We start from the raw sequence: 14,816 nt of genomic DNA on the forward strand, positions 1-14,816 counted from the left end.
AAAAAGACCAATACAAAATCCAGAATTACAAACAATTGTAACTTATATACACAAACCCTGTGACCTGAAGGGTTACTAGATAGTTGACATTGATTCTTTGTCACAATGTTGGAACCCTAGTATGGTTTCCTTCACCAACTGAGGAGTTACCAACTGTGGTTGGTAAATACTTCAATAGTAAATAGGGGGTTAGGCTCCCACAGTCTATGTAAAACTCATCATAACTTAAGATTTCTCCCTTAAAAATTACAAATATACAGTAATAATATGAATTATAATTCACAAGAAAGTAATAAAAAATAGAAGTAAACCATAAGGTTAATTACCTTGAATCCTGAGATTTAAAACACTGAAATACCTGAGTACACGTAAAAGAGCACTGAACTCATGGACACACATGTATGTGAAAAATATTAAATCTGAATGCTTAACTGGGAGAAAAGACAAGTGGTGAGGGAGGGAGACTTTATTTGGTGGAAAAGCTGCACGGTTTTTTAGGTTTGAACCATGTACAGTATGTGCAAGGGTTTCACCACGGCAGGTACTCAATATGGAAACCATGTATGAGTGACTTCCAAGGTTGGCAAATCCACAGTTAAAGACGGAATCCTGTTCTACTGGAAGTGTGGGACAGATCATTAATGGCAACTCAGAGAACAAACCTCAAAAATGAATTAAAACAAGAGGAACTAACAGAATTAAATATCTCAGTGCCATTAACTGATAAATCATTGACTGAATCAGTAGGGACAAAAGCTGCTGGTCCCGTTTAGATTACTGGGTATTACTGTTGTGGAATACGATAATTGTGACTTCAGAATTAAAAAATTTAAGCATGTGAAGTGAAGCAAGGAAAAATACTCAAATTAGTGCTAAAATACTGCAATATTTGATCACATTTCCAAATATTTTACCACTGCTTTCCATCAATATTTAACATATTACAGCCATTTAAAGGGGGAAAAGCAAACATCTCAAATTTCAGTTGAGCAATAGCTGATAGCATTTTTTATTAATCGCACCACACCCTTTATCTGTAATAGTCTGTAATAAGATTTTACTCACAGAAAAGAAAGCCATTTATTAAGATTAGTCCTGATAAATTTGGGCATCTGTGCATCTGTGATTAGTGTATATAACAAAAATAAATATGAATGGCAGCAGAAGTACTCTCATCATTGTAAAAAAAAGAAATGCATACTTGACTGCCCTCCACAGAGCAAAATGTGTGTGCTATGGCCTGGGGTGAGTAGATCTATAAGTTATGATTTAGCCTGGCAGATAAGGCATGAAATGAGATACAGGAACACTCCCCACAGAGGAACAAACCTAATATGAGTTCAGTCTTCATGTGCCATGTTTCTGAGTTCTGACACAAGGATACAGAATTCCAAGGAGCTTAATGTTCTTCAAGATTTAAAAAAACATACAAATCTAAATATTTAATGATGCCTCCTAACTTAACTTAAGTATGGTGCATTTTGATGCTGAAAGTTCCAAGGTTTCACTGCCCTAGTTTTTGGACAACAATAAAACAGTGTTAAGGCTTAAGCTAACAGTACACACAGAATTTTTAGGAGATATGATACCATTGAGACTGCTTGAGCTGCTTACCTGTGTTAGTAGGCCTGGCTGAATCTGCAAGGGCTGGGCACCTGGGGCCTGGGTAACTATGGGAACAGCGTTGTCCATCCGCACTGAGTAACCAGGATGCTTTGAGGGAGAGGCCTGTAGTCCTGTGGCATGAAAAAAGAGAAGTGATATGTCATAAAAAACAAATTCCATTTCAGCCTCACAAAATAACAAACCGTGCACTGTACAGTAGGTACAACAAAAAACAGTCAGAGGAACTAGAAAATGGGGGAATGAAAACATTTCTCATTTCAGTGGCTTGATGATTTTTTTCAATTAAACACAGATTCAGCTTGATATAATTGGTATTTGAGTCCACAATGAGATATTCAAATCCTTTTCACACAACACAACAAATATAAGACAACTCAAATTAATTGGGGACGTGTTAAAAGTCAAAGCACTTTCAATCAGACTAAAATTTATAGCAAGCACTCAATTAAAAGAGCATAAAAAACAAGAGGAGGCCATTCAGCCCATCTAGGTCATTTAGTAGTTGATAGCTAACTGATTGGAGGATTTCATCCAGCTGTTTCACGATATCGGCCTCAACAACGTGGACGGGTAGATGTTCCAGACCGCCACAGCTCCAAAATGTAATCTGAGACAACAGGGGTTGCCAATAGAAAGAAAGCAACAAATTAACATTTTTCTATATCCTCTTTAGGTGATGATGAACAAAATTAACAGTTCTGCAATTACCTATAAAATAAATAACTTAATAATAAATATTATTGTTACTATATTTATGATCTGTTTCAACATACTGTATGTATGAATTCATTATAGCTCACCATATATGAAAATAGCATTAACAGGTGTGGCATAATTAGTGCCACTTAGACACTAGATATTTAGAAATATTCCACTAATGTCAGTGCAAACAAATGTTTATGATTAAAGGGGTACAAATCATGCACTGCACTTTCAAAGCATGATTTACAATGCTTCAAATAAAGTGTTACTTTTTTTCTTACAGTCCTAATATTGATAGTCAAGTTAAAACAAATCCAGAAAATGTTTTCTTTTCACTCTCCCTTATGTTTCTCACAATCACCTGGTAAATCTTCTCACCAGGACTAATCATTCACTCTTGCTCCAAACTGAAGTTAATCCCACCAAAAACCAGGTTAAACATTTCAAAACCTAGACACCTACACATCTAGAATATATGGGCTTTGCTACTGGCCCCATGTACTCATGCAACTCAAAAGCATGAACAACTTTTATTTTATTAAAAAAAGTATTTTCAAAACAGATCACAACAAAAATGTCTTTATTTAACAGATCATTTGTCACCGTCATACTCTGTGTCATACTGTCATACTTTGCCAACATAAGAAGCTGTAAGAAAAAAACAGCTACATTAGATTGTAAATACAAGTAGCTGTTACAGCTACAGATTTTAATTGTTGCATCATGATGTTTGAAATCAGTTAATACAGTACATTTGGAGTCTTCACTGCTGCTTAAGATGAATTAGTGTTAAAGTTATAAATACATCAAATAATATAGATAAGTGTTTTTTTTCCTAATTGCAAAAGTAAATTTGCTGTCAACATACTTATCTCATTACGTACTGTACTGTAACTGCCACCTTGACTTTAAGGTCAAGCTTTTGAAAAATAAATCTTCATACCCTAGAAATCATCCAACAAAGACATGAAAACTTCTTTTAACCACCAATTACTGCTCTAAGCCAGTGTGGTTGAACCTCATTTTAGCTACCCACACACATGTAAGTCCAGTATAAAAAAACAGGTTTGCTTCTAATTGTGTGAAATTCAGTTCTGAAGAAAATGTTTCTTTTTTCTACTGAGAAGATATGTATACATTAATGAAAAACCCCATTCATTGTGACAGTTTCTGCCAGAGTGAATATCCACCACATGAAATGAGTAATTGTCTTTTGAATATCTTGATTATTCATAGGGTACTTCAAGCTTTTCCTAGGTGTGTATACTGTATATTGAAGGCTTCCTGGTGGTCAGCCATTTATTTCAATGAAACTGTGGAGTGAGGAGTATCCACCTGCCCTAGTAGCATCAAACACACCAACACAAGCCTGGGTGGTCTCTGAGCACAAAGTAAAAACAAAGCTCTGAGTATCTCTGGTGTCACAGGATTTTTGTGCTTCTTCAATCCAGAGCCAATAAATTGCCTGTGATCACAGAATCACAGATTCTCAGGAGCTATTTTACATTACTAGTGCTGACCACACTGCTTTCATAACTAAACTACCTGAAATGAAAGCAATGCAATGAAATCTTGATTTTGTATTTCTCATTAAAAAATAATAAATGCCAAAGTGAACTCTATAAAATAATAGAAAAATAAGTGCCGTTTTACACTTCTCATGTTCAGCTCTACATTTCAAAACCCTTATGCTCTAGTTGTGCTCTCACTACGATTCTGTATTCTCAGCAGGTGACAGTGCTCTTACCTCAGTGGTTTCTGGATGGTGTGAAATCAAGGCTAGATCACTACATCACAGTGCATAAGAGTTAAGTTAAGAAAGAAGTCAAGACACAGCAGGAAAAGATAATACTCAATATTGACCCAATAGGACCTCTCATCACTGGTAAAAGCCCGACACCTGATTATTGAAGACCAGTATGTGTAGTTATGATTGATTTTAGCACAGATAGCAATAAAAAAACATCATCTGATGGACTTCTCTATATAATATAACAACTGGTGTCAGGCTGAAGCTTAAGAAACTGCTCATATATTAAAATATATTCATGTTTTTTTTTTGATTATTTACCCAAAGAAAGCCAGTCTCTTTTGTGTTCACTCTTATGTTTGTTCGTATTAATAAGAAAAGTTTTAAACTATTATTTGTGAAAAATTAGTTAAATTGAATATGTAAATTGTGAACGGAAATGTCTATAGTTGCAGTCCGACAGCAGCAGTTTTCTGACAGAATCCCATCTTGTGGAACAGAGACTGCAACTATCTGTGGACATGACTCATATCCACAGATACGACCGAGTCACAAAGCAGTGCCACAAGCAGGACAAACTCCTGACTTCCAGCGGGTAGGTTACCTTGGAATCCCGGTGGGCACACAATGAGGGCCTGCTGGAAGGGGTCAGGCCGTGCGGCGCAGAGCTGCGGGGCCCCGGGCTGCAGAGGCATGCTGCGTTGGGCCACGGCAGCCATGGACGCTGCGGAGGGCTGGTAGAGTGCAGATTGGTAGTTTAGTATGGAGACATCAGGATTGGCAAGGGAAAGGGTGGCACTGGTGGAGGCGGGACCCTAAAGGAATGATGGGATTGAACATAAATACGAAGGGGTTGATGGTATAATAATGAGTAGGGGAAAATGAAAAAAAAGAACTGAAGTGAAAAGAAAAGATACTAGATTAACTAAAAATGGTAAAAGAAACATTAGGCCTGTTTGCTTACGTTTAAAAGCATCTGTGTCACTAATTACCCCAACATTCAATTTTTCTAAGGTACATTTAACCCATTACTATAATTATTTCCAACTCCACCTTTATACTTCGGTTATTATTATTATTAAAATGAAGTTCTAATGTTGAACAATGAAGATCATTTACAAATGATCTATTTTAGGAGCTTTGTTACTGTACATATTCCTATTTTGTAATGCATTAGATATATTACAGGTAAACCAACTTAACACAAACCAACAAAAAATGGACAAAGATGGGTTTAAATGAAAACCAAGTAATAAATCCCACAGGATAATGAAATATATATATAAACACTTGGACCTTTATGATTTATTAACATATCCTTAAATAACACATCTATGATTTCACTTATACAGTATTTAAACTGCAGACAGCACCTGGTTTTGGAAAAGAAACTTCATTTTTATTTACTGTCAATTTACTGTCACGGAAAATGTTTTTGTTAGAACAACTTCACAAGCCAAAGATCATTAATGAATGTGGAACCAGTAATAACAGTGACTTTTTGTTTCCTATTTTTTACCTTTCTGCCTTGCATTATCACAGCAATATTTCATTACATGTGACAAATAGTGTGAAACCAGCCAGTTGTGCAAAGTCTCTGGAGTCATCCTGCAGATTGAAGGAGCGATTTTTCTGTTGGGTGCTTAAAAGAACTAAAACAGGTGATTTTTGAAAGGTACCTACAGTATATTGCCGCCACAAGGTTTTGCTCAACAATTCTGATCATTTTAGTCTCAGTAAAAAAAGTGCACAGACCTTATTCTTAAAATGAGTGGTAAGAACACAGCACTCATTCCATCAATTACCATTGATTAACACAGTTTTCATCAATAACAAGCATATTGAAATGGGAGGTTCAGGACCTGGTTGGCTTCCAGAGAAATGAGTTATTGAAATAAACAATGTAAACAAACATGTTATTGCTTGAGCCCCTTCCTCAAACAACAGGTGCAATATATACAACTGGTGTTTTTCATCTTCAGCTAAGTAATACTTCTGTAAATATTCTGATAATTGCATCATTTTCATTAAGAGTCTATAATGGAAACACTCAAATTCTTCATTTTTACTTTTCTCAATACTGGCCAAACACCGAGGGAGACTTAATTTGAGCTGCAAGCATTGTGATACATAGAACAGGTTGAGGATCCCTTATCTGAAATTCCTGGGACCGAAAGTGTTGCGGATTTCGGATTTCGGAATATTTTTATATTTGCATCTATAAAATGGGACAACTTGGGGATCGAACCCAAGTCTAAACACCATATCCATTTACATTTCATAATATAGCTTATACATATACCCTGAATGTAATTTTATATAAATATATAAATATTTTTTTAACATAATACCATCAGAAAGATATCAGTCTCTACCTACAATGTCATGTTTTGATTAAAAGGTTACAGTACAGGTATGCCATTTTTATTTTATTTTTTACTACACAGGTATTAAGTTTTATGTAAGGTATAAAAACAAAGCATTGAATATGATTACAGGTAAATAAAATGAAAACTGAAAAAAGTCAGTATTTTATTTTTAAAGTAATGTACAAGTAATGACGCTAGTCAAGTGACACTCATACTGTACATGGAGGTGAAATTCAGATCTCACGTAAAAATAACGTTTTGTACTTACTTTACAAAAAAAACAGAACAAAACATGATGATCACTGCTTACAAACTTGAAGATAAATGCAGCCCCAGACATTAAAACTACATCAGGTCCGTGAAACTTGAGGGAGAGGGTACGTCATCGATGACCTCACCGTGAGATTGAAAGTTTCGGATTTTGGAGGTTTTCGGATTTTGGAATTTTGGATTAAGGATTTTCAACCTGTACCATTACATTAACATTACAGAGGTCTGGTCTAGAGGCCTTTACAGTACAGAACATTTGCAAAGTGCTTTCTTCACCTCGATGATTAAACTAGAAAACAATCTTCAAATTAGCTTACAAAAAATTAATAAAATCAGCGGGATGTGCTAATATTACACCAAATCAATATCTGTATGAAAGATATCTACCTTTGACCATGGATATTAATCTACAGTTAATCTACAGAAATGAGGAAATTACTAAAACAGCCTTTTCTCCCAATGACAAGAAATATTAATCAATGCAAACTAGCACTAAAACCAGTGGATACATAAAAACAGTTAAAACACACATTGTAATTAAGCTTTTTTATAATTTTAACATATTGAAAATTTGAGAGGACGTTTGTGTTGCTGGTTGTAAAAAACCTAGCAGTTTTCAGGTTTCTGAATTGTATCACTAGACTCTGTGCTGTTAACTTCACTGGAATACAAGTCATCTTATACCAGAAATTCAAAATAAATTTGCTTGCTCAGAGTTGTGATCAGCTTACCTGGTTGTGTACAGTGTTAAGCTGGTTGTTGAATGTCATGGTCAAGTTGGTGGATGTGCTGGGGGCAACATGTGTAATGAATGGAGTCTTGCTCTGGTTAACAGTGTCGTACATGTTAACCCTGCGCTTGCAGATTTCCATGTTTTGAAAACAAGACTTGACACTGCAGAAGGATAAGAAGAAAAAAACATGGTAAGAATAAGCATCAAAGCATCTACAGTAAAGCTAACACATCAAAACATCAGATATTTAAACTAAAAACAATTATCCTGAAGTTTGGTCTTTGTTCAAGGTCTTCTTAAATTACAAACCTTTAGAGAAAATTGTTAATAATAGATAATTCACATAATTACATAAGAGCAATAATAAACTCGATAGTTATAAAAGAAGTCAGGTAAAATGAGATTAAACAACATAGTTGCTATAGAAAGTCACCACTCCCTTTCAAATTTTTCACATTTCATTTATCTACACTTGCTACTCTATAACTTCCAAGTGAAATATTATGCTAGACATTAAAAAAAAATTAAAGATAAAAACTGACATAGCTTGCATGGATAAATGTCCACCCGCTTTACAAAATCAATCCTAAATTAGAATTACAATCATGTTCAAAATCTCACAACTTGGCCTCAACTTTTATTAAATTGTAGTGATTCATGCAATTTCAGGATAAGTTCAGCAGTTCCTGTTACTCTGCTGGGTAGTGCATTACAAAGCCCAGAGCAACTGAACTCTGGGACAAAGTTGTAGAAAGCACAGATCAGGGAATGGGTATAAAGAAATTCAAAGGACTGGACTACCTCTTGAAACACAGTCAAGACAATTATTAAGAAGTGAAAGGTGTATGATACCATTAAGACCCTGTCCAGATGAGGCTGTTCCTGATGTAAGAAGACTGAGCAAAAAGGAAACAGATCAGAGAAGCTACCAAGAGGACAAAGGCAACTTTGAAAGACCTGGAGACTTGGCCAGGACTGGTCAAAGGATGTACTGTATGTGATAACAATATCACAAGTACTCAAAACCCCAGCTTAAATTCCATTTGAAGAAACAATTCAAATCTGTAGCCATGTGGTAAAAAAATTGTGATCTGAAGAAAGTTAAATGGAACCTTTTGGCCTGAAATGCAAAGCACTATATTTGACGCAGACCCAACACACCCAAAGAACACCATCCCTACAGTGAAGCGGGGTCATGGCAACATCATGTTACAGGGATGTTTCTACTTGGCAGAGATAGGAGAACTTGTCAGTACAGAAGGGAAAATGAATGGAGCAAAATACAGAAAAGTCCTGGAGAAAAACTTGAACCAAGAAAGCTAAATCTAGGATGGGACCTCACATTTCAGCATGACAACAACTCAAAGCACATAGCCAAAGATACACTGGAGTGGTTAAGGAACAAGAAGATAAATGTCCTTGTGTGGCTCAGTCAGGGCCTTGACCTAAATCATACCAAACATTTGTAGCATGATTTGAAGATTGCTCTCCATCACCTCTCCCTAAGGAACTTGACAGAACTAGAAGAGTTTTGTAAATAAGAATGATCAAAACAGGTGTGCAAATTTGGGAGAGACACATCTCAATAGATTCACAGTTGAAATTCCTGCCAAAGTGCTTCCATCACATAGTGGAGACTTATTCAATTATTTTATTTTTTAATACTGATATATAATAAATAATTACTTTTTAAAATTAAAATATTTTATATTGAAATATATAGAACAGCATAGTGGTGCAGTAGATAGCTGCCTTGCAGCACTGAAAACCCTGAGTTCAAATCTGGACCTGTGGTGTGGAGTGGTGGTCGCCCCGAGTTTATGTGGGTTTCCTTCTGATGCTCTGGTTTCCTCCCAAAATTCAAAATCATACTTGTACAATACTTGTCTTCTGGGGGAGTTGGCCCTGGTGTGAGTATGTTTTTGTTTGTGTCTTGAGTGTCTTTTGAAGGACTGACATCCTGTCCAGGGGGTATCCTGCCTCACCCCCTTGCCCGCAAGGATAGAGTCCAGCTCCCCAATTACCCTTTATTGGATGAAGACGTTAGAAAATGAATGGATATATAGGAACCCATTTTAGTGAACACAAAATTGTCTAGAAATGAAGGTTGATAGGTACTGTATGAACTACCTTCTGCTATAAAAAGCTTTCTGCAAAGAACACATTTCAGTTTCTACCCCCCACCCCCATCAAAACGTACTGTGTACTATGAGGAAAATCAAGGAGATGTGTCATTGTGACAAAGGGATGATTCAGAGTTTCAATGGGGGTTATCCGTTTATCTGCGTCAATCGTCAGCATTTTCTTTAACAGGTCTATAAACTCCCGCCGGTCTGCTTTCTCTGCCAACATGTCACTTCCCTCCAAATCCGTTGTCATGTTCACCTGTGAAGTAAAAAGAATGGAACCATGAGGGAATTCCAATTTAGGAACCTGCTCTTTTCCCTAGATGAGGAGTAAAACCATATTGAGCCCATACACAGAGCATGAGAGGTGCAAGCCTTTAGATTTTAAAACATTTTCTATTATCATGCTTAAAAGATGATAACTAGAAACATTAAAGGACAACACTATTTTAATATTTCAAAGGGTTAGAAAGAATCAGCTGTTACTTGTTAACTTTGCATGCAGATCACATTGGAACATTTCTGTGGTGAAATGTCTGCTACACAACCTGTACTTATTTGCTCGTAACTTGCATTACATCAATTATTACAGTGACTAGTGAGCAGGAAGGGGCGGCATCACATCAATATTCGTGGGAATTTTGTGGCAAGTCCAGGGGTTTGCAACAACATGGCAATTTACAGTACTTTCACAATGCTCAAGACTTAGTGCTTAATTCGAAACGTGTTAAATACTTATATACTGTCTCTGAATTTATTTTGTTACAGAGATTTATTACCAGTCAGAGAAACTGGGGCTGATGTTCCCTTTTATGACATTTGAAAATCCATACATTACTTGTTACTACAGTATGTGATAAAGGTTAATACCCTAATCCACCAACTCCAGACATTATCAAAACTTCATTTTCTTCTTTTTGTTATCATCAAAAACAGGTTATATCTGTTGCATTTACTCTCATCAATGCAGTTAAAAATTGATGAGATGTAAAAATGTGATATAAATGCTATAAACAACAGAAAACATTGATAAATCTGTGTATTATCTAACTGGTGAAGAATAATCTCTGGGAAAAAAATTAACATAGGAGGATTTTGAATACTGCTCAATCATTATTTTATCTTTACTCACAAACTAGAAAATGACTTGGAATTTGGGAACCTTACTTATTTTATGCCTTACAACATGTATAAATATAGCAAAACTTCCATTTCATGAAAAAACAATAGACAGATGTAAAAGGCACCAATCACATACACTCTGAAACTCCTCTTAAAGAGGTGCTTTAGAGTTTGCCATCTATTTCTGTGGGGTATACTATAATTTAAAAAAAAACTTTGGAAAAATGGTCAGATAGTCTATAATTACTCTAATTCAGATCTATATATCCAGGGTTTCCCTGCATCTCAATCAGTAAAGGTCCCTGCCTGGAGGATAGGTTCAGCTGTGATCAGTATTCCCCGGACAGTGGCAATAAACTACTGTACCCTATCAACATATGAACGCTATCAACCACCACCACTGGATGTTGAAATTGGGCCTCATCAGCCCAGTACCAAGTGCTATAAATTATGCTAAGAGATGTCATGACCTCTTGTGTACATTATGCATTTGATTATACCATATTGTGTATCAGTGATGAAAAGATTATGCAGCAACAGTGAAATAAAGCATTTCCTACATGTGTCTTTCTCCATGACAACAGATACCAAGTTCATAGATAAAACTAAGTAAGACTTGGTATAAATCTATAATCATCTTGGTTCAGCATCACATGTCCACTGCTGTAGCTAAGAATCCCTTTCAGTATTGAGAACCACATGGAGAATCAATAATATCTTTTTAGAATCTACTGTAACATCCTGTGGCAATTACTGTTGATCTTTACTTTCTTCATTTCTGACTTGTCTGCATACTGTACCAGCACTATTTTAATTTTTTCAGCACTCTTGTAACATGAAAGATGCCCTCCACCAGATTTTTAAATTCCATAGTTTAATGGTAATTTTTTACACAATATTGTAGAAGAAAATGCTTTTTCCACTGACGCCTTTTTGATTGAGTGTTCTCTCATTAAAAATCTTGTGGTTTGTGTTTTTGCACTTACTGTATGAATGGCATCCATAAAATCCATCTAAACTAATTCCTTTAAACTCAAGCCTCAGATGTAGCTCCCAAAGCACTAAAGAAGTGCTAAAAACATATTTTTAGATTGTCCTTGTGGACCTATTCAAAACTGGATGTGGGTTTAATTAGCTGCCTTAGTTCTGAAGCAACGCTTCAGACCCCTCAGTGGGGAGGGAATCACGGTTTCAGACAAACACATATTTCAACACACCCGAGTGATACATAATCTGAGGCATCTGAAACGAAAACTATGAAGTGAGATTCCAGATCTGTTTGCAAGTTAAGACAGCAATGCTGTTCATCAGTAGTCATATGAGAACAGCAGTGACAGTAAACCAACTGATCTCCCAAAAATCAGGAAAACTGTTTTCAAAACCAAGGATCACAGCTTGTAAGCTGCATATTAACACCAAATTTTTGCTCCAGAAATATATTCTAGAATAAGACTTTATTTTTTTTTCAATGAGAGCTATTCAATATTCATTAAACAAAAGGTGAAAGGAAGAGGATTTGAGCAAAAATCTTAGAAATTTTCTGTTATTATTAGAAGCACATACTGTATTATGTAGGGTGTGTACTTAAAGGGTTAAATGTCCAAACAATGTTCAAAGTGGACTAAATTAAAACAATTACTCTATCTAGGTGTGCAGTCTAGTCATAACATTACATATCACTTATAAGGAAAAACCTGCTTTCACCTTGATTCCATCTAATGTCAGAAATGAAAATAATGAAGGAGAGAATCTTTCTGTAGCTTAGTGCAAACATACCTGCGTGCAAACTGGGCTTTCACAGAACTGGGGGCTGTGAGTCATCTCCTACATTTCTATAACACCTTGTAAACACCTTGTTTGATTTTAGGAAACATAGTCTTGTGCATAAATGTTTAACATTCAAACGAATAAATACAAAAGGAGTTTATTTATCAGACAATAAACCCCACAAAAAATATTTAACCTAGAGTACAAAGAGCACTCTCATCCACAGAGTAAATACTATAAGAAGAAGAAAAAAATGTCATCAAGGCAACATTTAAAAATTCAGACTTAACCCAACTCTGAGGAGACAAGAAGGCTCGATACCTCATGCAAACAATGTGTCTTTTTGCCAGAGAATGCAGAATTGCATTGTTTAAAGCTGCTGCTATGCAGTATTCCAGGTAGCTATGACTACAACCCTTACCTTCAGAAAACTACAAGTCATATCACTCATTATGAGTGTAGCAGACTTACAATTAAAAGTAAATGTTGATTTAATGCAATCCATTTTTCTGGATTGGCTATTTTGTATGTAAACAACTCCCAGCATGGGTTACATTTCTGAAAGGGCATACAGTATTAGAGCTAAATGTCTTTGAAACCAAAATATGGCATTTCAGTATAATTTGGGGGGTTTTCATGAAATAGAAATGAATTCCAGTGTTCAATTCTTTCACACTGTCAAAGAGTACAGGTAACAACAAAAATGACATAAAAAATTACATTTTTTCCTCTTTTAAGGGGTCAGATTCCTGTGCATGCATACCTGCGCCATATCATCCAAACAGTTAAAAATGTACTTCCGCGCCTCCTTCGACTTGATCCCCGTCTCTCCCTCATGGTCTTCTGGTGTCTACAGGGTCAAAGAGAATCTTTGATGCATCTCATTCATACAATATTAAACATATCACATTTTTTGCACAGTATTTTTGAAACATCTCCTATTTTTCTTAAAGTTCTTATGTTGTGGGGAAAAATTTAAGAGTGCTCCGCCCTCACCTTAAGTCTCCAAAGAGGGTATGCCGAGTCTGGGTCTCTGTTAAAGAACCTTGTCGTCTTCGTCCCCGCACTTAACAAGTACTCTGCTGGCAACCCCTGCGTCTGAGAAATGTACCGAATCTGTGGAGCAAGAAGACCAAACACAGGTGGAAACACGAAGATGAATGCATCAGGATTCAACCATCCAGAGAATTTCCAGTCTTAAGACTCACGACAAGTTCAGGAAAAGAAAACAAAGTTTTCCTTTAAAACCTTTGAAACAGAAACATGGTTTGCTGTGCAGGTTTATTCAAACAATATTATTATTTTGCTGTTTCTTTGCGGCAGGAGGGAGTCACTCAGTATTTGTTAATGATCACTTATAACATTTAATAATGTACCTACTTTCATGAGAAAAAATTACAAAATTTTTATTATGGATTATGATATCAAGGAAACACACTGACTGTGTTTCTGTGTCAAAGATTCTCTTACTATTTACAACCTTTGGATTTTCCTTCCTTGACTTGAAAAACATCAGAATGTTTCCCAACAGAATGAATTCATATACAAATTGTATTTCTTGAAAGCAGGAAGATAATGTGTAGTCTCATGTGCCAACTCAAACTTAACTCCTTGTTGATCATAACCTAACAATTTATATAGAAAGGTTTTCAAATATTAAAATGATGGGAATATAAACTACACGGTTCACCATTTTCAAAGCTTTTCATATCCTTAATCTAATAAGATTTCCATTACCCTACGTAGTTCTTGCTTTTAAAAAATAAATCTGCATACATCAGAAAGATTACTCTGATATGGAACAAATCACTATAAAAAAATCGAACTGGAAAATGTAACAATTATAAAGGGTCACTAGAACTGGTTTAAGTATATAAGAATAATTTCACAAAAGCAAAAAACATTCTTATTTGACACCAAATGCGATTGGAATTCTGTTTAATCCACAATCACAACAATTCCAAGCAGGCAATCATATACTATTTTTGGGATAGGAAAGTATTACATACACATCTTCTTAGAATGTAACCTAACCTAATACATTTTAAAGCATTTAGCCTCTCTTATTTATTTTTTTATCCAAAATGGGTGAACAAATATCACTCTATATAACTTTGGTTAGAAGTAGTATTTGGCAAGTTGCAGTGTGCTATAAGGGAGTAAGTAATAAGACAAAGAAACCACCAAAGTACAGTGAAAATGGCTTTTCCGTCTGTTTTTATTTATGTAGTTTAATGTTCAAATTCAAGAAAAATAAAAGTAAACAACACCTTCAGCAATTTTTTTACAGTTTATGAAGGAAACAAATTATTTTATGAAAATATTGTATATTATATATATATATGATAAGA

At 35.4% G+C, this 14,816-nt stretch overlaps 1 protein-coding gene across 3 annotated transcripts in view; it reads right to left on the reverse strand.

Moving 5' to 3' along the window:
• Window positions 1–14,816, reverse strand: part of hipk2 (homeodomain interacting protein kinase 2) — a 115,690-nt gene that overhangs the window by 17,812 nt on the left and 83,062 nt on the right. For 2 of the 3 annotated variants that reach the window (XM_088646942.1, XM_088646944.1), the window contains exons 4-9: window positions 13,462–13,581; window positions 13,229–13,315; window positions 9,651–9,835; window positions 7,449–7,611; window positions 4,683–4,893; window positions 1,615–1,736 (exon numbers count right to left, since the gene is read on the reverse strand). In XM_088646942.1, the coding sequence (XP_088503068.1) occupies window positions 1,615–1,736; window positions 4,683–4,893; window positions 7,449–7,611; window positions 9,651–9,835; window positions 13,229–13,315; window positions 13,462–13,581 (888 nt within the window). The remainder of the gene's footprint in view (window positions 1–1,614; window positions 1,737–4,682; window positions 4,894–7,448; window positions 7,612–9,650; window positions 9,836–13,228; window positions 13,316–13,461; window positions 13,582–14,816) is intronic. The other variant, XM_088646943.1, reaches the window with a different exon arrangement.

Source organism: Lepisosteus platostomus, chromosome 9 (assembly GCF_059453375.1).
Source record: "Lepisosteus platostomus isolate fLepPlt1 chromosome 9, fLepPlt1.hap1, whole genome shotgun sequence".
Lineage (NCBI taxonomy): Eukaryota > Metazoa > Chordata > Actinopteri > Semionotiformes > Lepisosteidae > Lepisosteus > Lepisosteus platostomus.